The sequence below is a fragment of the Chelmon rostratus genome, chromosome 8, assembly GCF_017976325.1.
Source record: "Chelmon rostratus isolate fCheRos1 chromosome 8, fCheRos1.pri, whole genome shotgun sequence".
In the NCBI taxonomy this organism is placed as follows: Eukaryota; Metazoa; Chordata; class Actinopteri; order Chaetodontiformes; family Chaetodontidae; genus Chelmon; species Chelmon rostratus.
Window position 1 is genome coordinate 2,895,911 of NC_055665.1, and position 26,344 is coordinate 2,922,254.

The 26,344-nt window shown below is 43.3% G+C and overlaps 2 protein-coding genes across 3 annotated transcripts; both read right to left on the reverse strand.

Moving 5' to 3' along the window:
• Nucleotides 1-415: 415 nt before the first annotated feature.
• On the reverse strand, nucleotides 416-5,318 carry s100a1 (S100 calcium binding protein A1). Of its 2 annotated transcripts, none has more exons than XM_041942467.1 (3): nucleotides 5,252-5,318; nucleotides 2,141-2,303; nucleotides 416-766 (listed from the first exon to the last, which is right to left on the reverse strand). In XM_041942467.1, exons 2-3 carry the CDS (start codon nucleotides 2,279-2,281, stop codon nucleotides 575-577), a joined length of 333 nt encoding a protein of 110 aa, XP_041798401.1. In that variant the 5' UTR covers nucleotides 2,282-2,303; nucleotides 5,252-5,318; the 3' UTR covers nucleotides 416-574. The 2 variants fall into 2 exon arrangements, with proteins under 2 accessions (XP_041798401.1, XP_041798403.1); XM_041942469.1 differs by having other exon boundaries at nucleotides 5,172-5,276.
• Nucleotides 5,319-6,139: 821 nt separating this feature from the next.
• On the reverse strand, nucleotides 6,140-22,537 carry tlr18 (toll-like receptor 18). The gene is made up of 4 exons (XM_041942251.1): nucleotides 22,458-22,537; nucleotides 12,027-13,022; nucleotides 10,451-11,633; nucleotides 6,140-9,234 (listed from the first exon to the last, which is right to left on the reverse strand). The coding sequence occupies exons 2-4, from the start codon at nucleotides 13,010-13,012 to the stop codon at nucleotides 8,779-8,781; spliced, it is 2,625 nt and encodes an 874-aa protein (XP_041798185.1). The 5' UTR covers nucleotides 13,013-13,022; nucleotides 22,458-22,537; the 3' UTR covers nucleotides 6,140-8,778.
• Between the last annotated feature and the right edge of the window lie 3,807 nt (nucleotides 22,538-26,344).

Sequence of the window (26,344 nt, forward strand, 5' to 3'; positions counted from 1 at the left end):
GATTAATTGGCTCAGTATTGTTTAGTTTTTTTCTGCCTGGTAAACGTCTCATTTCAGAGGAAATGCATTATTTAATCACACTGGAGGAAAGGTCAAACCAGGAGTAATTAAGCACCTGATGTACAAGCGAAGCAGCCCTGTCTCTGCAAAGACAGGAGACAAATTCAAGTGGTTTGCAAACGCTCTCCTGGTTGCAGGGAGCCTCTTGACATGACGTCAGAACCAGCAGGCTTACATCACTCAGGTTACTCGGGTGCGTCGGAAAGAATCAAAAATATATCTGGATGTAGGAAAAGAAATGCTACAAACTGGCCTGAGGGGATAAATGACAGTCATGTGTGTCTGCACAATGTTTTCAGACATCATCAAGCAGTTCATCTCGCTTCCTAAAATAAGAGACATGTGAAAACAGGATATTATCTTTATTATGATGGAACAGTTTCAGGACATAAAGAAAAACATTGTTAGCAGTGATGTATCTCTGTGTGAATCAGACATTTACATCCCCAACATGACGAACATTGTTAGAATATAAAGTTGTGTAAAGACAGAGTTATTGATTTAAAGGGAAACTCTAGACTTTCTCAGCAGCAGGGTCTTCCTCCTTGCATTTCTTGCAGCCCTTATCATAGTCTACGAAGAATTCATTGCAGGCGACAGCCAGTGCCGCAACCAGAACGACAAACTCCTGGAAGTCAACTTCACCGTCCTGGTTTTCGTCCAGGTCAGACATGATCTTGTCGACCACCATGGGGTCTTTGCTGGCCTGAAACAGAAGCATCATGATCAGACTGGAGCTACAGAGACATTCGTTTCACGGGATCGAATCCTAACGGCTTCCAAGCCTGGGATGCTACAGCATCCTGCCTTATCGGCATATTTCCGAACGTTCATACAGTGTGTTTCAGTCGATGTTCTCTCATTCTGACAGCTGCCTCGGGGTGTTTATGGAGGTCATGGTCCAGTATCCTCCTCTGCTGCTTCCAACAGTGTAACATCACCAAGTGAAGGCTACAATATTCTCCTGTTTAATACATCTGCGACTGCCACGGCCCCTTGACCGCCTCTCGTATTAGTCAAGGACTGCTTGGCTTTAGAAAGATGCTTTTGGCCCACGTAACTTCCTTCTTTATGTCTGTAACAGTACAGCCCTGCTCTGATGACATCTCGTTGGCAGCTGTGTTAATGTTTTCTAATTGTTTTCGTCCTTTCAACATAACTGAAGTTCTGCAGTTTGAAATTTGTACTCTTTGGTAGCATGTTGAGCTGAAACCTGCCCACACACAGAGCACAACAGGCAGCGCTGAAGGCAGTTTTAGCAGCGCTGATAATGCTAACGATGAAATCTCATGGAAAAAGCTCTGCTTATGAACAGGTGGCGTTCATCAGGCTGAAACCAGTGATTAACATGTTGGTTTATTTATGAGAGTCTGGTGGTTCTGACTTTGAACACTTGTATGTGCAAACCTCACAGAAAAAAGGATGCGATTTAGGATGATCTCATGAATATGATCTTGCATGAGACTCATTGTTTCACAAGGCTACCTACAAATGAAAAGGCAGAGAGAGATGCCCACTGTGCCAAGTTCTTGCAAAGAAAAGAAATAAAGCACCACAGCTTGGTTAATTAATGGTGCATTCAGGTGTACTTTGACAACTTGCAAAATTTGGAAATAGACCAGACCACTGATCACCAAGCTGATGAACAACTGTGACCGGCGAGCTAACCGCTAACGCTCTAGCCAACCAGGACCAATGCGAGCGCCGGTGGCCACCACCACTGCTCCCTGCAGCTCTTTATCATTTCATTCACTGAAGAGTTGCTGAAGAGTGAAGAAAGTTGTCTCTCTTTGTTGCTAATGGGACAATAAGTTTGCACACTTTATTCAAAAGATGTATCTGTGACCAACATTTGTTTCATTCAACTTCTCATTTTTCTGTAATTTTCTATTTTGTAATTGACTTCACTAGACTTTTGTACTAAAAGGTTCAATCTGTTAATAAAATAATCTGTACAGTAAAACCTTTTCCAGTAAGAAACTGACTTGTGTTGTGAGGTGATGCAAAACGTTCAGTTACATTTGGCGCATTAGGATTCTTAACACAACCTCCATCTGTAGAAAACGTGTCAGACACTCACTGCCAGGAGTTCAGCGAGTTCTCCCTGCAACAGGTTCTTCAGCTCAGCTTTGCTCAGCTTGTACTTGTCGCCTTCTTTTCCAGAATAGGAGTGGAACACTGCGATGAGGCCCTCCATAGCCGTTTGCAGGTTGGAAGACATTTTCCCGTCGTAAAGTTAAAGCCTGGAAGGACAAATCAAGAGAGTCGCTGTTAAAAACACACAATTTTTATTGCTGATTAGTTGAAGTCGTAAGGAAAGCGGTAGTTCAGAGACAAAACAGAGGAGGAGATCATTCACAAAGACAGCTGAAGGTCAACTTTGGTGTTTTTCAACCCGGACCATAACTTTCTCATGTTTTCGTGTCTAAGGGACTAACGGGAGAAAAATCTTTTTAATTGGTCCAGTATTGAGCGAGTCGTAGCGTTAGATGTGAAAATAACTGCAGAGGAGCGAGAGGGAGAGTGGACATCAAAGACGCAGCGAGGGAAAACAGCAAGCAGAGCCGAACACTTTCACATCTCACTCGCTGATTAGGGTGGTGGTTGGATGGTGACGGCTGGAACAGCGGAAAGACGAACCAATAAGCTTTCAGCTTTATTTTGCTTCTGCCGACTTGGAATGAAGTGTGGTCAACGATGATAAAATGACTGATCCTGTAAATGGAGTCTGGTGAGACTGATATAGCGGCAGATTCTGGTTAAAAAAAAATAGTCGACTTCTGGAGGGATCCTTTCATAATGGTGTGAGACACTTCGTGCAACAATCTGAGGCTGTAAATGGCAAAAACAAGCACTTTTAGAGGAAGTACTGGAGCTGCAGCATTTAAAAAATCCCCATTAGTCACTTAGATTCACGAACGACTCGGCAGCTAAGATCAGATCAGCGTGATTCAGATCTGTATGCAGAGGACCAGCTGCCTCCATCAACTCGAGTGCAGAAGAAATCCTTGAGTGCAGGAAGAAAAAATGACTTTTTTCAGCAGGAGGCTGAAGGAGGAAAAAAAAAATCACTGCAGTTATCCGGTTAACAAAGATGTTACTGTGCGGTGGTGTTGAAGGGTTGTGGGTGAGACGGTTCAGTGAGGAGTTTATGCTCTGGCACATACACCAGATGCTAACCTTTCTTTAAAGTAAAAAGAACGAGCTGGAAAGACATTCTGCAAAGACTTGACCTGAGCAGCATCACCTCTGAATGTTTCCATCCCTGATGCTCCACTCAGGTTCATCATCTGTCAAACGACTGGCTTCGCTCAGCAGAGGAATCTACGCTGCTGATTTTACACAGTGCAGGAAAACTACGTCTTAAAACTTCACTCCAGCAGAATGAAACTATACTGAAGCAGGAATTACAGCTGGTGACTTGATTTCTTTGCTGATTGTTCAAGTTTTAATCATGTCCTCCAAATGCCTGTTCCCAAAACTGACATTTCAGACCTTTCAGTTTTAAATGAACAGCTTAATGCACTTATTCGCTTCCTGCTGGCGTAAATATAGCCTGACCAACACTGGGATTTAAAGGCTGATACAGATATACAGTATTCATATTCATTCCTTCATATTGGCATTTTTGTGCTGACATTTCTCATTAATTATAAAGCAACACCTACAGTTGCAGTCAAAATCATTGAACCTCCTGACCTGCAGGACATTATAGTGATGTGATGGGATTCAAACCCGGGGACTGAGAAGGCCGCTGCATTCCAGGAGTGATTCCTGAACCGTACTTGGTTCAGCTTGGTCCAGGAATCTGGTTTTGAATCTCACTGAAAATCTTAGCACCAACATGCATCAGACAAGATAAAGGTCAGAGGATGCTCAAAATATTCATCAGGGTTGAATTTGCTTTTGGAGAAAATTTAGATTTTGGTAAGTGGACTGTGAGGGCCACCGCAAAACCTTCAGCTTGTGCTTTTTCAGGGAGTCCATTGTGGATTTTGAGGTGTGTTCAGGATCATTATTCTGTTGCAGAGCCCATCCTCTTTTCACCTGCAGCTTCTTCACAGACGCTGTTATGTTTGCATGCAGAACGTGTTTGCATTTAGTTTAACTGAATCCATTCTTCCCTCTACGAGTGAAATGTTTGCCGTGCAGCACAAGCCCAGAGCAGGATCGATCCACCCTGTGCTGAACAGTTGGAAAGGTTTTCATGAAATTCTGCACCCTGCTTAGAAACGTAGACACTGTTTTGGCTGATTTGCAAACAGGTTTGTTGTCTGCGTGCTTGTCAAAGAGCTTATGTTGAGCGGCAACATGCAGAGACGAACGTCGTGTTTTAAAGGAAGACATCAATCATCGGTCTTGTGTTGTGATGGGTAATTGCACCACTGTCATAGCCGGAGCTAAATAACTGTCTTTTGTGTGTGTGTGGAGATGACATGAATGAATTAATGCATATATTTCCCTCTTTATAAAGACATGAATGAAGCTGAAAAAAATGTGTGAGTCACAAATGAACACATTCATTAAAGTAAAGCTGGTAAAAGCAGCTGAGGAACATGCAGGTGGAGGGGGGGCCAGGGACGACAGTCAAAACAGTTAAAATATCTTATCTTCCATCTGCCCTCCACTATCAGACACCTGAGACGCTGCTACGGGGGGGGGGGCTGAGTCATTTCACCTCCCACCTCCATCAACCGGTGGAGGACAAAGGACTGACCCCCCTGCAGGGCAGCCTGCGCACAAAATACATCCACATCGTGGCTTGCATTACGGTACATAAACTACCGGTACGAGAGGACTACCTGCAGAGGTTGGTCATGTTTCAGACTTTATTATTCTTATGTATAAGAGGAGAAACGTGCTCGTCAATAATGCAGGACTGCTCTGTACCTGCCTGAGAGCGAGATGCTGCATCACTTCCCTGAATCATCCCCTTAATTATTCTCGATAATTGCCGTTAATCATTTATTCCCGTCGCGATCAGGGAGCTAATTAAAATGCTTGAATGTCAAACGCAAAGCTGCAGTTAATTAACCGAAGCAGGGACTAGAGCAGGGATATTTTGGAGATGTTAAAAACAGCCTGCAGAGTGAAATGAAGTGAAGTCTCACCTGAAGTCTGCGCGCTCTGAGCTGTCGCTGTGGCTTCTTTAACTGAACATAGCAAACGGACACAAGCAGCAGGAACTCACCTGGACAGTGACGCTAACAGGTGCTGGTGGAAGTGGCTTCAGCGCTCATCTCATCGGTTATATGGGCTCCTCTCACCTGTGTGCAAATGCATCCAAATCAGATTGACGCCTCCCTCCGGACAGCAGGAGCACAGGTGAGCCACCTGGCCATGTAAGGCAACGTCAGGCGGTGCATCACACCTGCACCTGCACTTTCCTTTTTCTTTTAATCTGATATTTTTTGTACCTGGCCAGACATGCAGTAAAGCTGCAACGTGTAATAACCGAAGGAGCGTCGCCAATGTGATTACTTATATCTCACAAAAAAGATTAGTCAAACAAATCAGATAATAATTTAGCCGCTAATTTAATTACAGTTAATCAGTTTAATCAGTGACGATATCACAGATGAAAAGATGCTTGAGGAGAGACGGATAAATAAACTGATATGTAATTTCACACCATGAATCTGCAAACGATCAGATATCAAAGTTCCACCAACAATCTAACTGGATTATTTTACATGTGACAGATGGTCAGTAGTGACCAGGTGTGTTTCCACAGAATTCAGTCTTTAATGTAATAATACAGCTTTAATTGTTTTTAATATTTGATTACAGTGAGATCAATGAATGAATCAACACACAGAGTGCCTTTCAGAATGATTTTGTCTTCTCATTATCTGCAACATTTTGCAAAATGTGCTTTTTGTGCACAGCGTAGACCTCAGCCTGCAGTCTTAAAAATGAGAAGTCGCTGACGCTGCAAGGTTTTGTGTTGTTTTTATGTGACACGTTATGATTGAAGTTCACATATGAAAAGATTCAAAAATGACAAATAATACAAGAAATACTTCCAGCATGCCTCCCTTTTTCCTGCTGTGGCTTTTCCCTCTGTGCTGCCTGTGTTCATTTTACCAGCCTTCTGCTTATTAGGTGTGACTAATGCTTTCCAGCCACATCATTTGCAATTATGGGAATACATTATGATTATGCTTGAGTAGCAATACAAATTAAGAGCAGGCCAGTAAACTGAAGCTGTCTTTTCACTGAATGCGAACTTTTGGGGTTGATTTACATCATATCTCCAGCTGACCGGTATAAAAGCTTCACGGACATTTGCATGGTTCTAGTCAAAAATAAACTGACGGCAGTTATGAGATCATTTTAAAGGCACAAGTTGCTCTTCAGCTTTCCAGTTGGGACACATGAGCAAAAATGTGCTATGTGTACACAGTATAATATTTAGATAGATAAGACTTTATTAATTCCGAGCCGGGGAAATTTTGGTGTTACAGGCAACAGGCAGGACAAAAATAGAAATAGAGAAATACAAACTACAAAATAAAAGCTGACTATATATGTATGTACATTTTATACAAAGGACTATATAAAAGAAAGATATGCTAATATGTAAATGTATATATTGCCACAAAGAACTATAATAAATATTGCCAGAGCTTTTACACACATTGCACATTTTATATACAAAATCTGAAAATCTCATTGATGGAAGTTATGTCACAGTAATGTTTCTGAATCAACAAAGAAAGCCCATCTTCTCAGACCACACATAGATTTTCTATTCTTGGCCTGAAGTAAAGTAATAAGTATAAAAGAAACGCTTTCTTTCCCTGAGACCGACTGAATGCGTGACCCTGAAAAACAGCCTCTTGTCTCTTTTGTGCAGGAAACCAAAGCAACCACCTCTGATCGCTCACCAGAGCTGGTCGAGAACCAACTGCAGAGATCTGCAAGAAGAGGCAGAGTGACAGCAGCCAGAGTAATCACTCTTTTATAGCCACGACGAACAGTTTTCAGCCAATACTGCTTTGTAAGAATTATGACTGTCCAGCATTTTTGAATAATAAAAATGAGGCATGTACATGTACTGCGCTTTAAATATGATAACCAGAGCTGGAAATACAGAGCGTGTCGACATACTAAGAGTCAAAAAGATGTTTTACATAGAACATTACACATATGCATTGGTGAGGACTTGTGCAGCCTGTTTACTCGTCGTTAATGCAAATACTGATTCACCATTGATTTCTGCAGGTTCAAGGGTGTCATCTACTGGTCATTTGCAAACTCTGCAAAGAGCCTGACATGTTAAGTCAGGGTTCCCAGATAGAGGAGACTGTTTCTGTTTCTTAAGTTGCTGCACGATACAGACTCAAATACTGTTTGCAAAAGTGAAATGATTTCAAGAAACATCAACCATCAAAGCACAAAGTGTGAGCTCAACTCAACTCAGATTCATCAATAAATAACAGAACAGAGCTGCTTTTGTGTTGTACAATAAAAAAGTCTTTTGCTGTAGGTGGGACGTTTCAGTCAATAACAGAAAACATATTTAAAAAAACAACAACATATTTTTTCAAGAACACACTGGAAGGAAACCCGCTTCCATCAAATCACAGGAAACCTAGAGGATGGCTGCAAGTTTACATTCACATTATTGACATCTGGCAGACTCCCTGTTGCTTTGTCACACTTTGCTTTAGTGCTTCGTCTGACATTGTTTTTATTGTCAGGTTTGTAAAGTGTGTAAAGACACTGACTAGCTTATAAGATACAACTTTCAAACTTTTTTATTTAAGGCTTATTCACACAATATGCCCCTTCTCTCACACTCTAAATTAAGTTTTATCATATACGTACGCATTATTACTGTATATGTATGTGTGTGTAGATTATGGGATGTTTAAAGAGATGTGTGAAGGTCTCATAAATGTATTTAAAGTTGCAATAGTTTAATACAGGAACAACTTGAAAGTCAGCCTGAAACACTAGAGGGCCTATGGAGAGCCACTTCAAAATGATGAGCTAATTAGCACACGCTAAAAGAGCTGATGCAAATGCAAAGTGCTGGAGCGCCATATTTCCCAGTTTATTTTTCTGTACTATCACTTGCTTAACTTTTGCCACATAACCAGACATCTCTAAGCATTGCCTGAACTGAGGAGCTGGCATGCACTGCCGACAGTGTTGAATCCAATTATCTACAAAGATTTTGTGTGATTTTGATTTTTATATAACCAGCAATTGGGCTAATCCCCCTAAAACACATTGTATTCTTAGAAGTATTGGTATTATATGACCTGTGTGGCCTTGGCCCTGGAACATCAGGATTTGAACATGCATGATCTCATACCTCTGAGGGCAGAGAATGTAACAGAGCACTGCCTTTTCACAACGTGGCTCCTGTCAGCACATCTTTCTGGCACCTGGCTTGTTATCCAGAGTGCGACATGCGAGATCTTACTTGAGCCGTTGAGTTTGTGGCCTTTCAGCGCCTGTCAGCAGGGCGCCCAGCACGAGAGGCTCAGAGGGAGAGTGGAGCAGAGGGCATCGGCTCGGCCCTCAGGGGTAACATGACAGAGGGCCGTGGGCAGAGAGGGGTCGTGTTATTGTCTGTCATCGTAATGAGACGTTGGCTTTTGCTCCCTGCTTGAGTTAACCTGCACACAAAAGGTCACCTGAGTTCAGGCCTTTACTGAGACAAAACTGAAGAAATCATACAAGCTTTATTTTATAACCTGTTGGTCAAAATGCCACAATGGGGATTTGGCTCTGATTTGACAGCTCATCATTTCGTCTTTTTTGGGGTTCTTCTTCTTTGTCTGCCTTCGGTGCTGCTATTGCAGGCCTCCTATCCTCCATTGGGAGCTCAATCACAGAAACGCCTCCCACAGATGAGGTTCTCCTCTTAACACTGTGCGCCCCCTCTCGAGTCATTGTCGGCTTGCCCAGAACACTCTTCAGCTGCACCCAGAAAAAAGCCTGCTGGTTGACCTGCTGGGGCCACTCCAGGTACGTCTTGGTACTCAGCATCTTCTTAAGCTTGCAGTATTTACTAGGCAAGGACCTGGGATCAATGGGCTCCTTCACCACTAGTATGACGTCACTAAAAGCCTTTCCCATTGCTCTCTGCTGTGCGAAGTACAGCTCATAGTTGCACCACTCGCTGTTAACAAAGTGCCGAGAGAGGACAAATATTACCTGGAGACAAAGAAAGAAAGGAAAAACAAACATGCATTACAAGTGTACTGTAAAGTTTTCAAGAATTTAACATAATGAACTGCATAAATGACCACCGTAAAGGCTGACTACTGCAGACACCTCAAAATTATGCATGAAGGTCAGCTCAGATGCTCAACCACAGCCTGATGGCACCCAAAGGCCAGTCTATCATGATTCTGGCATGCGCCCCTTGAAAAGCACCCACAATGGCAGCGGGAATTTGCAGAGGGAATGTGCCAAAGGGAAGACAAACGTGCTTTTTAGACTACTACATTGTACTGAACAACACCGTAACTCAACCATGGACCAGTCGTTAAACATTAGTAACTTTGGTAGAAATTTGGTTGGTGGATATATGATAAAAGCCGTCTGCACAAACTAGCTAGTAGGTTTCACTATGAGTATTTTCCCTCAAACCATAATTTGAAGTTATTTGCAAAAATAAAATATGGTTATGCAAGTCTTTACATACTTGTCATGTCTCGTCGGATTTGTTAAATGTGTTTTGTTCACAAGCGTCATGTTCCGTCTTGCACTTCCTGTTTTATTGTGAAACCTAACTCTCCTCTCGTTTCAGGCCCTTGACTTCCCAGTGTCCTTCCCGCCCGTCTGATTGTCCACCCCGCCCTAATTGTCTCCACCTGTTCCTTGTTACCTCGTGTATATATAGTCTGCGTCTCCCTTTGTCCTGTGCCAGATTGTCTCGTGTTTTGTCCTGTACTTGCCTTGCTATCTAGCGTTCCATGATCCTTGTCTTCTGTGTCCCTGTAAGTCTAGTTATCAGTATAGCCTTGAACCTTTTGTTTGCTACTTTGTATCTAGTCCAGCTTTGTATTTTTTGTTTGCTACTTTGTATCTAGCCTTGAGATTAGTTCAGCCCTGCACCTTTTGTTAGTACCTTGTCATCGAGTCATTTTTTGAGCCTTTGATAGTTTTTGTTCTTTATTTAGTCAAGTTTATCCTTAGCGTTTTCTGTTGTACTTTGTGTCATTTATCTGTTTGTATTTCGCCATTTATCCTGAGCGCTTTGAGTTAATAAATCTTTTATTTTGATACTTCGCTGAGCTGTCTGTGGTCTGCATTTTGAGTCCTCAAACCTTGTGCCTCCGGGCTTGTCAATACTGTTACTTCTGTGTGTACCTGTTATGCTGCATTCTGACTCATACAAGTCCAATGCAGAACTACCCACTCCTACCTTGCGACTATTTTCAATGTTGTCAATGATGTTATCGATGATCCATCTTCCTGGCATGAAGTCCCTCTCGTGAATACACAGACGATAGGGATTCCTGTTGTTCTCCAAACAGGGCAAAAGCTGGTCCCTTACCCAGTCTGCATCAGAGTGGCTGTAGGATATGAAAGCATGATAGGTGAAAGTCCCAGATTCCCCTGCCTCGTTTTCCTTGTGAGCTCTGTATTTGGCCCTGATGATCTGATAGGTGGCTTTAGTGTACCACGGGAGGTCAAAAATATAGCAAATCAGCATCAGTATCAAGATCACCGCTGCAGTGGTCGCAACACAGATGATGATAAGAAGTCTGGTATCACATGCCACTTGACCTGGGACGTATCTGGATATGACTGTGTTGAGCAAAGCCTCTGGGTGGTAACACCTGTAGTTCCAAGGCCAGTCTGTGAGGTTCACCTTTCCTTCTGACATTGTGTCCTGGATGAAAGCATGGAGCGCACAAGTGCAGTGGTAAGGATTGTTCCCCGCCCTCAGATGAGACAGTGCCGGCATGTCCTGGAAGGATGCCTTGCTAATGAGGCCAAACGAATTCCCATCCAAAGTGAGTGACTGCAGTGATGGACTTTTCCAGATAGATGGGATGAACTTGATTTTATTCCCACTCAGCAGGAGCTCTTTCAGATTGGTGGCTTTCTCAAAGTACCCCATGTCCAGCTGGTCCAGGTTGCAGTAGGATAGGTCTAAGTAGTGCACTGTGGTGGGCAGACAACGGAGGGCTTCACTTACGAATTGATTGTGGTGAGCAATAACCCGAGTGATGTTTTCTTGCCAGACACAATCCCGACTGTTTTCAGCGGATCCCAGTTTGTTGTTGCTAAATTCCAACACCTGCAACCGCTGGAACTCCCTTGTCAGCGATGACAAGTCCTTCAAACTGGTCAGGTCATTGTTATTTAAGTTGAAGGTGTGAAGATTTGGCATGGTGCCCTTGTAATCACACCTCTGGTTGAAGATAAACTCATTCTCTAGCCGATTATTGGAGACATCCAGAAACTCCGCACCCTCCATCTCAACCCAGGCATCGCAAGGTACGGAGTTGAAGTACACATGCTGAAAAGACAGTTCCTTTACTTTGTTGAACCAAGTGAAGCGCCAGTCAAATCGCAGCACATCAGGATTGCTGATATACCTGCAAGAAATAGGGATTTGTAGTGTTCTGTATGTGCAAATAAAAAGCAAGTACTCAGTCCTACAAGGATCATACTGAGCTTTTTGTGACTGTTGAAAATCATTAGATATATGCTTTTTTTTTGCTGTTTGAAAAGTTTTGTTCAAGGGTGAGAAGTCCTTTGTACTATAGGCACAAGGAAAGTTTGAATCTTGAACTTGATTTTTATCTTATATTGGCTACTAATAGTTCTGATTATTTTTATGCAACCTATAGTTAAACTGATTGTAACTGCATTGTGAAACGTCATGGGCAGCATCAACCAATCACATGTCTAGAAATATATGCGATTTCACTCCAAATGATTTACATTTCACACTGGAACATAATGCCGAGGGAGGAGCAGATACTCACCAAAGATCCAGCTTATCCAGTGCCAGGTCTGTGATGCTGGAACCTGCTCCGCCATCAACAAATGTTGGTGATCGGGCAAAGTCGATGTACTGAAGCCTCAGCCTTTTGATAGGGGCATCTTGTAGGTTCATTAAAGCCATCCTCAGGAGATTCTCATTGAACTTCCCTCTGTGAAAGATGAGCTGATATGCCTTGACGTATTTTAAACCCTGGAAAATGTCCTCCTCGCCCATATAGTACATGAATTCAAAGAGGTTGCGGAACTGGATGATGCTGAAGGTCTTGTTGGCAAGGTCGCGTAGCATGTGATGAAGAGTGTCAGGTCGCTGATCTATGGCCATATCGAATCCCATCTGCTTTGTCTGGATGACTTCCAAGCTTCCAGGCTCATAGAAACTTAGATTGGACGAACATTTGATTGCAAAGCCTTGTAACCTGATGTTCTTCAGGGGCTGGAAATCAGCTTTCTTTAGACCCATCACCAGAGGCCCACCCATAGACAGAACTGTGAGTTTAACAAATCTGGAGAAGCTATCAGCCAAAGTGGCATGTTTGTAAAGGTTATTGGACATGTAGAGCTTTTTTAGATTCAAGAGAGGAGTCAGCGCTGTGGCAGGAATTTCTTGCAGGGAGTTATTGAAGATGTCAAGATGCTCAAGCAGTGTGCTGTTTTTAAAAGCATCATTGTCAATGTGTGAAATGTTATTGTACTGCAGCTTAAGGGTGTGAAGCCGGGGGAAGCGGAGGAAGTCGTCAGCATGGACAGCTTGAAGTTTATTGTAGGAAAGATCGATGTCTTCCAGTGTGGATGGAAATTGTCTCCATGGGACACTTTCAAGCTGTCTTCCCAGACAGTCTGCAGATCGGCCAGAGTTGTAGATGTGACAGAGTCCTTCGTCAGTGTTAGTGGCGAAAGGGGAAAATAGAGTTTGGGATGTGAGTACTCCAAGAAGGAAAGTACTAAAATGGACCAATTTCCAAATCATTATGACAGACCTGTAAGGAAACATGAAAAGGAGATCTTAGATGTTACCACTGTATTGTGCATTTCAATGAAAATGTGTTTGGACATTAATCCAACTTGGTTTGGGATGCTTTCTGTGTTTTTTAAAATAATTTCTTACCTTTAAGCAAGCATGACAGTGCCAAGATAAACATTTGTTTCTTTTTACGATCAAGGAAACATTGTTAAATATCTTAATCTGCGCTATCACTGCATCGACAAATGTTAGGGTTTGCAGAATGGAGGTACCTCTTTAAACATCATGCTGAGCAAAATAAACCCGTTCTCTGAAATCAACTGGCATGTAATTCCTGTAAAACCCCAAAGCTGCACAGCACTGAGAGACAACAGAGAAATCAGGATGCTCGAGCCACGATGTGACAGAAGAAAGAAGCAAATCTTAATTTCTGCCTCTACAAAATCTTTGATCAATTTTCTATCATGTCCCACGAAATCCTGAATGTGCCCTTACAGGATAAACTGACATAGAGCTACTTGTGCAGAATAAGTTAACCTTGCAGGAAACGCAACAAAGAACAGGCTACACACATCACTCTACATTCATTAAGTGCTCTCAGGCAAAGAATCTGCAGTGAAAAAGACATCAGACTCATCCATATGAAACATTGGTCCCCACTATACAACAGCACATTGAGCATTATACACTTATGTACTCACCCTCTAAAGACTAGTTTCCTGCTTAAGGCTGCTAACGCAGACTGTTTCAAATCCCCTCACCCAAACCTTTATTTATATTGCCGGTCCAGCGTACACATTGTTGTGACCCTCACGTGGAGGAGCTTTCAACCCCTGTTAAACAAACACTGTTAGTTTTATCTGGTCCAGAAATGACGTGTCTTGAATAAATATTTATGTTTGAGCGGATATGGGTCATGTAGAAATACAATGTTTCCTTATTCGTTTTAGGTAGTTCTAATCTGTGCCATCTCGGCAACCAGAGTAAACCAGCGTGACGGATCAATGCATTTAATTTAATTTTTGTTTCAATGCAGAATGGGAACTAAATCAAAATCACTTTCCAGCAGTTGAGGTGAAGAATAATGTAGCTCCAGTGTTGAGGAATCACAACATGATTAAGATAAACCGATGTGTGTAGTTTGTAATGTCAAACATTTATCACATGATCAAAACCAGATTAGATTTTTATTTACATATGTGTTTATTTCTGGCATGTGAACAACATGAGGGATCATGATTTTGAAAGCCTCATCTGTTCCCAACCAATCCCTCCTCGTTCCTCTCAACAGTCATCTGAATACCTGCTACTAGTAATTACTGTCAGCAGGTGCTTCCGGATAAACCTGAGACAGCCAATGAAAGACTGTATTCTCTGAATGAACTAATGTCACCTTGTGTTTACTGGCCATCATCTTCCTTCCTTGCCATATAAACATTGTTTGGCCGAGAAGACGGCAGCTTCATTGAGGAAACCAGAGACACTCCTGTGCTATCTAATCTGGTCAACAGTGGACATCTGGTCCTGGAAATTGACAGCAGATTAGATCATCATCAATAATAGTGACTGAAGGTTTCCACACCTGTAAAACTGCTCTGCGCTGGCTGTGCAGCTGTTTTCCTGTGAGGCACCCTTGAAGCTGCCACTGCGCAATGTGCTCAAAACTCAAATTATTTCAACTTTGACCTCTGTTGAGGTAACAGCTATATGTGACGTAGCCAGAAGCATGCTAGCAGAGAAGGTAGAGTGATGGCAGAGAAGCTTTTCGATTAAGATAAATGGGTTAGCGAGGTTGAGCATTAAAGGATAACTTTCGTTTTTTACAACCTGGACCTTATTTGTAGCATTAAATACGACCATTTACTCACCCAGACAACTTTGGTGGCATTTGAAGTCGTTTTGAAGAAATTAGCCCCAGAGGAGCGGCGCGTATATCCGTATAATGCGACTACTCGTGGCATCCATGCGCAGCCTCTATATAACGCATAATCTGCTACGAAACTCCTTCATATTCCAATATTTTGTTATGCCAGCCGGCGGTCGGCTAGTTTAGCTGTAGTTTGGCACAGCTATGGTTCGTTATTGCGTATTCGTAGCCAACTGCCGCAGAGTCAGCCGTGTTGTGGCTGGCTGCTCTCAGTGCCCGGCGTTCGGTAATGACATCATCCACGTCAGAGGTAGTTGTCTAGAGACGCCGGATGTTGATAACATGCCACCACGGGCTCAGAGGGGAATAGCACCAGCATATCATAGCAAAATATTGGAATATGAACGAGTTTCGTAGCAGATTATGCATTATATAGAGGCTGCGCATGGACGCCCCGAGTACTCGCATTATATGGATATACGCGCCGCTCCTCTGGGGCTAATTTCTTCAAAATGACTCCAAATGCCACCAAAGTTGTCTGGGTGAGTAAATGGTCATATTTAATGCTAGAAATAAGGTCCAGGTTGTAAAAAACGAAAGTTATCCTTTAAGCCAGAGTGTTTATGCTCCTGATTCAGTCTATTGGGCGTTATCACATTAAACATGCTGTATCAAGGTTAAAGCTTAACCTTGTGCTTCAAGCTTTGGAGACATTAAAGTCAGATAAACACTGTCCATTCTTTGCAGTCTTTTCTCTTTTTACAAAGCACCTGTACATGACTCAAGTGAAAAAATAAAGGCTGTCTCAGGTAAATTCCTCCATTTCACGAGGCAAGGGGTGCCAAAATTGTGTTCCTAACCCCCATACATCTTGTTGGCATTTTGAGTTCATGACCTGCAGCTGGTTTGACATTAACCTGCATGGCTGGAGTTTCAGTGTCAGGATCTGGTGTAAAGAATTTAGTGGACTGCAGTTTCTCACCATGTGAGAACCTTCCTGTTCTGTGCTGTGTGCAGCCTTATCTGTGAAAGGAATGTGCACAAATATGTTGGCAGTGCTGCAGACTGTTCTCCATTTCATCTTTGAGCATTAGTAGTATGTTGCAATCGTTTCGGTGTCAACACGCTTTTAAAATTTCAAGGTTAGACGATCTGCACGTGCTGCTCTTGTGTGTACATACAAAGCATATGGCCCTTTTCCGCATGCAGGCTGGCCGACTGCCAGGTTCATAAAGTACATATAGGGCATGTAAAGAGGTATAATCTTTGTTTTCTCTGCACCTGAGAAATAGCTTTCACCAATCCTGTCATGTTTAAAATCTGACCCAGTTGAACAGGTGTTGCAGCAAAAGGACACACGCTGACGTGTAACAAATAAACATATCAAGTGACAGAAAATCTCATTGTTTGAAAGGTACACTCCCCGTTCACTGTGATAAAATCAGTGACATGCACACCTGCGTGACAGGCCAAGGGTGCTGCGGCCCGGGCGGTTGTGGAAGCAAAAACTTGGGTATTGGGAAAGTTCGGGGAGGCCATGGAGGAGGATTATCAGTTGGCCCCAAGAATATTCTGGCAAACCGTCCGGCGCCTCAGAAGCAGTACCCTGCCAATACTTTTTACAGTGGAGGTGGGGAGCTGTTGACTTCGACTGGGGATATTGTCGGGTGGTGGAAAGAATACTTTGAGGGTCTCCTCAATCCCATTGCCACACCTTCCATAGAGGAAGAAGGGGCTGGGGACCCAGAGGTTGGCTCATCCATCACCGAGGTAGTTCGTAAGCTCCTCGGTGGCAAGACACCGGGGTTGGATGAGATCCGCCCTGAGTACCTCAAGTCTCTGGATGTTGTGGGGCTGTCTTGGCTGACACGCCTCTGCAACATTGCATAGCAATGGGGTGGTGGTCCTTCTATTAAAGAAGGGGGACTGGAGGGTGTGCTCCAACTACAGGGGGATCACACTCCTCAGTCTCCCTGGTAAAGTCTATTCCAGGGTACTGGAGAGGAGAATTCGGCTGATAGTCGAACCTTGGATTGAGGAGGAACAATGTGGTTTTCGTCCTGGTCGTGGAACACTGGACCAGCTCTACACCCTCTGCATGGTGCTCGAGGGTTCGTGGGAGTTTGCCCAACCAGTCCACATGTGTTTTGTGGACTTGGAGAAGGCATTCGACCATGTCACTCATGGCATTCTGTGGGAGGTGCTTCGGGAGTATGGAGTCCGGGGCCCTTTGTTCCGGGCATGTCCCACCGGGAAGAGGCCCAGGGGAAGACCCAGGACATGCTGGAGGGACTATGTCGCTCGGCTGGCCTGGGAACGTCTCAGAGTCCCCCCGGAAGAGCTGGAGGAAGTGTCCGGGGAGAGGGAAATCTGGGCATCCCTGCTTAGACTGCTGCCCCCGCGACCCGGCCCCGGATAAGCGGAAGAAAATGGATGGATGGATTATGTTGAGGATGGAGCAAATGGAAGCTTGGACAGCTTCACTGTACAGCACGTCTGCTCTAAAAACAGACATACCACAAGCCTTCATCAACGCTGGGAGTTTCTCTGTCTTGCAAAGCTACAGCGTCCATGATGACGGTGGTCAGTACAGGACATCACAGACTCTGCGAGTCGGGCTCAGTTCTACATTGTCAGACTTCACTAAGCTGTATGATGCTGAGCAGCACATCCATCAGTTTCAGATGATAGATGTTAGGTCTCAGTTGTCTGCTGTCAGCATCAACTAGAGTGCAGAGTGCAGCGTAAGTGTGGTGGAGTTAATGATAAAATGTGTACGATAATCATAAAGGGGGTGCCTCTAAAGGGCAAAAATGCATGAAAATGATAAGCTCAATCTTCTGCTCGCATAGCATAGCACTTTTATAGCGCTTTACAACTACATTAGATAGATGCATTAAATGCATTAAAGTACAGCTGAGGATGAGGGTAAGTAAACATGATGGCGATGAAGTGCAGAAGCTGAAGCTAAAAAAAGGACAGTTGAAGTTGCTGGATGTTGAGCGAAGTATCTGTAACTCTGCGGCGTCTCGCAGTTTAACAGCCTTGCTGCTGCATTTGATCCTCTTTTCATCAGCACATTAAAGAAATCGCATTTTTCCAATTCCGCAACAAAATGAGGTCCATCCTGTCCATGACTAACGCACAGATCTTAATTCACGCCTTTGTTTCATAGCTCTGTTCTGTGCGCTCACATTGACAGTCTTCAGATGGTTCATAATGCTGCAGCTAGACTCGTAACTGAAAGCTGAAAATGTGATATTTAGACGCTCTTAGCTTCACATCATTGGCTCCCTGTTCATGTCAGATCAGAGTTTAAGGTGCTTCTGATGACTTATAAAATTGTAAATGGGCTCACCCCTTTATACCTGTCTGACCTCATTAAACCTTATATCTTGTGCATTGTGCTCTCAGAATACAAGGCTCCTGTCTGTCCCCAGAGTTTAAAGAAAGTCGGCCGGCTTCGGGGTCTTTGACGATCATGCCCACTTCGCCTGGAATAACCTTCCTGCTCACATCAGACAATCTGACTCCACTGATGCCTTTAAATCCAAATTTAAAACTTATTTCTTCACCTTAACTTTTAATTAGTGATTAGTGAAGTGGGCTTCAGAAGACTGGTAAGGTACTTTCTTTTTAACTCCTCACCCCCAGATTTTTCTTTCATTTTCAGACTTCTAGTCTTCAGCTTCAACCAACTCTGGCTCAAGTGACAGCACTGTATCAGACCTCATACAGCTTCCTCTGCAGTCACAAACAACTTGTTTCATACGTGCAGCAGCACTCCTCAAGACCTGTAAACAGACTTTGATTTGTTAATTTGGTGGAGTTCCTGTTAATACGACTTTGAGTGGTTGAAGTTAAGCCTAATGTGCTGATATAAAGCTTAGCTTGACAAAGTGAATCTGAGAAGTCCTAAAATTGCCATAATTATTTGCAAACATTTTGAAAAGATTTTCAGGTTTTTGGTTTAGGAGGCAATGGTTTAATGGTTTTGCATGTAAAACTCATCCAGAGGGTCATCTGTCCACATAATTTTAGCCAAATCTGCCCAGAATTTATCGAGCAAAAATATAGACTAATACAAGCAATGACAGTATTGCTGGTCTCACTACAGTTCTGTGTGTACAGTGGCCAACTGTATTCAAGATCACAGGAGGATTAAGGTGTGTCAGCAGGTGGAGTTGCGCTCTGATGCTGGTATCATGTGGTCTGTAGCAACTCTGTGTGACGTACATTTTCCACTCTTTGGTCCATGGAGTCAGGTGGTCGTCCTGCGGTAAATTACCAACCAGGCTGTGAGAGAAACAATAAATGGCTCCGTCATTGATCAAACTATGGGCCCGAAGCTCTGCTCCTGTGTCTGATATTTACCCAGCAGTCAATAGATGGTAGCAAACAACTCTTTAGCAAGCAGCAGTGTGCTGACTGCCTCTATGTGACATATTAATGTGGAAGCGGCCTCGTTTCAGTGACTTCAGTGCTCTTTCCTCTGGTTTAATCATGCTCCATGTTTAAGTGCTTCATACGGGCGTAGCTTCACTTGTACTCGAGCTGTGAATGTTGTGCTCCCACACCATGATGGTCAGTCTCCACACTGACACTCCACATGTTCATGCGACATGTTCTTACTTCCAACTCCTCACATATGGATGCTTGCTCAGGTTAGAGCAAGGCTAGATTCAAAATGCAGGGCTTTGCAGTCAAGTTGGACTTTCAGAATAATACTTTCACTACAGCTTGCTGAGAACAGCAAAAAGCACAGGTTGCACTTTGGTGAGGTTTTGGCAGCAAATCTTCTCAGTTAGGAGGGAGTATGAACAGGAATTTCAGTTTTTTTGCGTGACATGTTTTAATATTGAAGTTGGTTATCAAACTAAAAAGAAAATCAAAACCATAAAACAAGTCTAATGTCTGGTTTTGAGATTGTATCACATTTGTAGACTCTGATTTTTCTTCAGCGTGTTCATGCACTGAAAGAGTTCATAACTCCGAGGAGGGCGCACGGCAACAAGTGGAGTACTGTCAGTCATTTTAATGATTCCAGAGGAGGTTCAGTATTTATGACAGATATCAACCTTTTCTACGCTGTTCACCAGCGTTGACAGACAACCTGTAGCCTGTGTAATATTTATATAGGCATTATTAGCCCGGGAATATCCTGATGTATTGGCTGCATGCATTGTAAAGGTAACCTCAGCTTCCATCAAATCAGCTACACATCACACGTTATCACACGTTTTAGGGGGGAAGAGATTTTCACTTGTTGCCTTTTGTGTGTGATGTCTGTTTGTAAAGTAGAGACATTTAGTTTTATAGTTGCTAACTTGTAATGTTTGCTTATTGTCAGAAGATTCCCCTGCTTTAAAAATGCCAAACAGACAGAGGCTACCTTCTGTAATTCACATAATCCCTTCTAGTTTGCAGCAGTATGTGCTCATGATGCTGCCTATCTGACAGCGAACAAACAGTACAAAACAAAATAACGGAAATTATTATTTATGAAAACGCCCATTTTCAGAGGAAAAGGAGAAAACAGTCATTTTCCTTATTTATTTCTGACCTGTTTTTCATTTCTCAGATTCAGCTGAATAATTGAATAACTGATAATACGCAGACGATCGTCCAATTCATCGACGTTAGTAACGGCAGATATTTTGATTTGTCACAGCAGGAAAAGGGCAGATGTATCTGACAGCATTAATGTTATCACTCATGTTTTTTTCCTGCTGTCTAATGCTTTATCGTGGCATTCATGGTGTAACATTACTAGCTTGTTTCAGGGGCAGAGGGATTTGACTGCACCTGTATACACCTGTACTGTGCTGTGTGCTGTTCCATGACCTGTGAGCTATCCATGAATCAGTAATACCAGGACAAGCGGAGCCAAGGGCGCGACCAGGTAATACCAGACAGAGGTCAGACTAACCAAGCTTGAGAAAGTCCTTTGTTTTACTGTATGCGAGCAAACCCACAATGACTTTCACACTTGGGCAAATTATAGAGACACAAGGCAGTTTGTCCTGGAGTTTGACTGAAATCCATGTAAGTGAGAGGGTTCTGCAGTCCTGTCTCACTGTCAGCCACACACTTCTCCAGAGGCTGAAAGATGCCTGACGAGCTCAACAAAAGCCTCGAAAATAACCAAAGTTACAACATAAACAGAAATAGTGAAAGACTGAAATAAATGACACTGTTCAAAATGAGATAGTTTGAAAGAGATCTAAAGGGGCGAAACAGCAGCAGGGATTCAGTGACTTCAGGATAGAAACAAGTCCTCAAAGAAACCACAGGAGCCTCGCCAGTATCTGCAGCTCGCAGTGCTGAAGAGGAAACGCCACAGACGTTATCAGCCAGGCGGTTCTGACGCCAGCAGCTGCTCAAAACTGCCTGAAATTAGCTTATTTGCTGCTGGAGCTTCACGGGTGGCAACAATTAAGCAGGCTGATTGCCTGAGGTGGCGGCTGTCTTTAAGGATAAGACTGGCATTAGTTTATCTCTTTATTCTTATCAGCGATTCCCATTACAAGACCAAAACCAACAATAAACCCACCAACAAGTGTTGCCTGTGTAGCAAAAGCTTGAAATAGCTCCATTGTCATGTGGAAACTATGGGCCACAGTCATTGTAATAGAGAAACCTGCCACCCAACGTCATGTTTGTTTGGTGCTTAAAATAGTTTGTTGCACAACAATGGAGTTTAAAAGACAGAGACGAGCTACATTAGGCTTTGGCTGCACGGGCAATACTTGATGGGATGTTCATTTCATGCCTTTTCAGGCAACTAGTTGATAAAAACAAGACTCGACAAGAGTCTACAGTAACAGCAGCGGCTGAGTGAGGGGTTTCATGCTGATGTTTAGCTGTAATATAACATCAGCTGAAGGTGATGGGATGTCAGTTTTACAGGTATATGCTCATAAAATAAAATGGACTCACTGAAACTCAGACCAGGTGAGGATGCTGGAGTGAAAACCGATTACTGTAATCCCATCTCGATGTCCACCAAAGTATTTGTCAAGAGTCTTGAGTAAAGTTGTGAACTGACATCTCTAGCCATCCCTAGAGCCGAGGTTTAAAAACAGCCTCAATCAGGCGTAGGGTAAATACTTACCAAGACAGCCCGTTTCATGGATGTGCCACAGGTTCCAAGTTTGATCCCTGAACTGACAAGATCAGTTTGGGCAGAGAAAGTGAAAGAGCCATGCCTGCCTCCTGCTCATTGCCGCCACCAAAATCCCATCTTGTCTTTGAAACTGCTTCATTACTTTTCGCTGTTCTTGTGTCTGAGCCCGGCTTCAGGAAGTTTGCTCAACAGTTATTACTGTAAGACTGTGACACATCTCTGGCCAGTGATGACTGATGACTTGCTTTACCATCACCATTTCCATAACCTGCACTACGGTTCACTTCATCAAGGACAAAGCTACAGTTACTGTGTGATATTTGTGTCATAATCCGCTGAAGACAGTCCTGGAGGTTACGAACATTTAAACTGGAACAAACTCAACTTCACTGATTTTCTGTATTAAGAGACAAAAGGGGTTTGAAACGGACGTGAGAGGAAAAAGTCTTTGGACTCACCTCGAGCCGAGCAGTCAGATTCAGCTCCTCTTCACCACTGTGACTCTTCACAACACATTTTAACCTGTGATATGTGTCAGACGCTCGGTGAGAAGTGACTCAACGCTGGATCAGTTCGCCGGCGGCAACTCTGTGTGTGTGTGTGTGTTTGTGTGTGGGTGTGCGTGTGTGTGTGTGTGTGTGTGTGAGTGTGTGGGTGGGGGTGGGCTGTGTTGTGTGAATTGCTCAGGAATGTGGAAAGTATCGGGAAGATCTACAGCCCCCAAAACTCCACATTTTTTAAAATCAGACTTTGCCATCTTGACTGAAAAACTCCTTTGAGGCAAACAAACAAAGAAAACTGTCTCCACATTCAGACATGTCATTTCTTTGACGTTATTGGGCCGATTATTGTAGTCTTGCAGTAGCACTTGATTTCATTTGTCCAGACTTTGGGATATGGATTTCTGCTCTCAACCCAATAAAATGCAATTTGAACAGAAAGTATTTTGTGTTCATTTAATGTAAAAATACACTTTTATTTTAGTTTTTTACAACATAAATGTAATAATACTAACAGTCAGTGACAAAAGCTACTGTCCACTTCACTAAATGGGGTCGGCAGTTCTGCTCCAGATGGTTTTATTGTCGAAACCTGGACTCTTTTGGAACGGCTCAGAAAGAGTCAGTTACTGATTAAATCCTGTGTTGCAAGACCTGAAAAATGAATGAAGGTATGCACGCGGTGCCAGGCGTGCATAGCTTGCACAGGATTTCAGGAAGGTCTGAGTTGGCTGGTCTAAACTGGCAGACGAACATAATCTCATGAGAATGTGGAGGTTTTTGCAATCTGCACATGTTGTTTTATATTTGACTCTGTGTTTCCTCCCTGCTGTGCTCATAGTGAACACGAGTGAACTCAGCCTTTGCCTGTACAGTAGCTTTGAGTCTGTTTGAAAAGCCTGTTCCCCCAACCTTAACCTGAGCCCAAACCTGTCCCTAAACCATCATCTTCTGAGATGCTTAATCCCAACCCATCTTTACCTGGACCTTAATAAGTGTTGAAGGGTAGGATAACATTAGCCAAAGGGGAAACAGACTTCAACATGAAGGATAATTCCAGGTGTGTTGCGGTATGAAAAGTGGCCCTTCAGGACACCTTTAGCCTCTGTGTGATTTGCACTGCAGCTAACAAAAGAAGTTCACAAACAAAGCAGTCACAGACGGAGCTGGATGTCAATCATTTCAAGTGAAGGAATTAACATCAGATGATGGAACTTCTTCACCGTCAGAGTAATTTCTTTTTCTTTTCTTTTGGCATCATCTCAACCTCATTGAGGAAAACTGTGACTAAATATATTTTTATGGTCTGAGTTTTTGTTTTGCTTCTGTTTGTTTGGAGGGTGTCTGCATCCTGGGCCTCTGTTTCTCTGTCCAGCACTGCAGGTTGTGGCTGGGGGGCGTGGCTGATCTACTTTCTGGCTGTGTGCAGCTGGGCACACCTGATGGCACTCTGCAATCAACTCACCTCTCCATAAAGACCGGCTCTGCCTCCACTACTCTGCCAGATCATTCCATCTCATTCGGTAGTGCCAGGTTCAGGTGGCTTTGTCTAGGTTCTCTGAAAGTTCTTCCTGTTCTGATCATTTTTTTTCTTTTGTGCTCTTTCAGATTGGTGCCTCGCCGCCACACCGCTCTTGGATTTTCAGCCAGCCTCCAGCAGCTGCAGCCTGCAGGGATTTCTTTTGGTTTGATTTTGTGCACCTTTTCTGTGTCTCTGGTGAGGCAATAAAGACCTTGTTTAACTGCCTTGACGTCTTCTGCCTTTTTGGGTCCAGCCTAGAACCCAGGCCATAATACCAACGGCGATAAGCACCAACTGTGATTATACCAACGTGCAATATCATTGGCGAAACAATACAAGATTAAATGTCGTTTTTAAGGAAAAAGTGTTTTTTTGTTGACAAAAACAGAGGAGATGAAAAATGATTGCTTGTTGTTTCGCAGTTACGTTTCCTGTTCCGTGTGCATCATATCAGGTCTACACTGGAAATACACGACGAGCTCAGGGCAAAAGTAGCGGTGACGTTAGTGCACCAGTGGGAGGCAGCGATGCACTAAACTGTGCCCAGTCTGCCGCAAAGAAGAAGAACACAATGAGCGCAACCATGACAACAGCGGAGCTTTGGCAAAAGAAACAGGGAGATATTTGGGCCTGTTTTCGTTGCCATGAGGCTGAGAAAAAAACTTTTTCGCAAAAGGGAAGAAATGTGGGCATAAACTAGCTGGTTAGAATACCACAAACCTGAAGAGACACAGCAAGGCTCACGCCTGCATTAAGCCAGCTAGTCAGACATTGATGTTGCAGTATGTCGGCTGTGTTGGTTATATGAGACAGACTGAATTGTTCAATGTACTCTGATGATGGAAAAAAAGACTAAAATGTCAACAGTTTAAATTTAAACTACGTAGTTACAGTTTTCTTTGACTAAGACTGAAATGCCAGACGTGAACTCAACTAAAACGTGACTAAAAAAACAGGATGATGTCAATCAAATATGATAAAACTAACAAGAACATTTGACACGGGACTAAAAGTAGCTGACAAAATTAACACTAATTTCAACAAGTCTTGTGCACGCCGGTGTTCAGCAGGCGGTGGCGGCGTGCAGGGCTAGGTCGGGGTGATCAGAACTCCGCCGGTACCCATCCCGTCATGGTGGAACTGGGCCGATGCCATCCATAAAGCCCAAATTGTCTCCATGGGTGGACGCAGCTAGAAAAGATAAGCGAGGAAATGTAATTTGGGTGAACACAATGCGGTTTCATTTGTTATGCTCAGATTAGCATATAGCTATCGAGAGACGTAACATCTGTGAGCAGCTGCGATGGAGCATGGTTTGCTGTGGGTTTAAAATCTGTTTCTGTCTGTGTTTCTGCCACTGCGAACACTGAGAAGATTGACGTGTGAACTTCTTCGTTGGATTTGTGTTTGTGTGCGTAGAGACGAGGCGACCCTTGTTTGCATGTGTGTGTGTTCCCGATAACTGCGGAACAATGGACGTGCCAAACCAATTGAAAAGAAATGAGGATTTATATTTAATAGCTCCAGAATGTGAATAGAGATTTAGAGGCAAACAGCTGGCTTGCAGAGTAAGATAAAGACTCGTTCTCATGGTCTTCAACAAAAGCACCTCTTTGTTCTTGAGAAGAAACTTAAGGAAGTGATTGACTCGTGCAACAGGCTGCTTTTGAGAATAGTCTACAGTTTGCTGTGCAGAGCTCAGCTTGCAACCGGGCTGAAAAAGTTTGTTGTGGGGGAGCACCAGAGGGCGAGCCATGAGGAGGAGTTACATTTTTCTTTTTCATCTGTTAAATGGGAAATTGCAGGATTATCAAAAATATTAAAAATGCATCCTCTCTGCTGTAGGACAGTATAGTTTGACTGATCGGGAAGAAAATAACCCATCTGCAGGAAGGGAAATGAGACTACGAGTCGACAGCAATGCCAGCAGCTGTGCGAGGCTGAACTCTGAATGAAATGCCAGTACAGCGGATCGAGCTCGGCGCTGTGTTGTGTATTCTGAAAGGAAACCTTTGTGAATGCTGTGGTGGTGCAAAAGGAAAAGTCAGGAAGTCACCAAAGTCACGAGATTTCACTGTCTGGGAACCATTTCTGTCTATATATATTTATTTATTTTAATTTTTTCGTTTTTTCAGCTGCCGGCTGAACTCAGACACGATTGTCTGGAGGTCTTAATGCTGTTTGAGGCCTGTAACGCTACACCTTTGTGCATAATTCATTATCCTTGACAAACTAGCATGCATTAATTAGCATTAATTTAGCATGCACATGATCGGCTCTGTACATAGACCTCAGTGCTTCATTTGGTGGGTTTAGGTCTTTT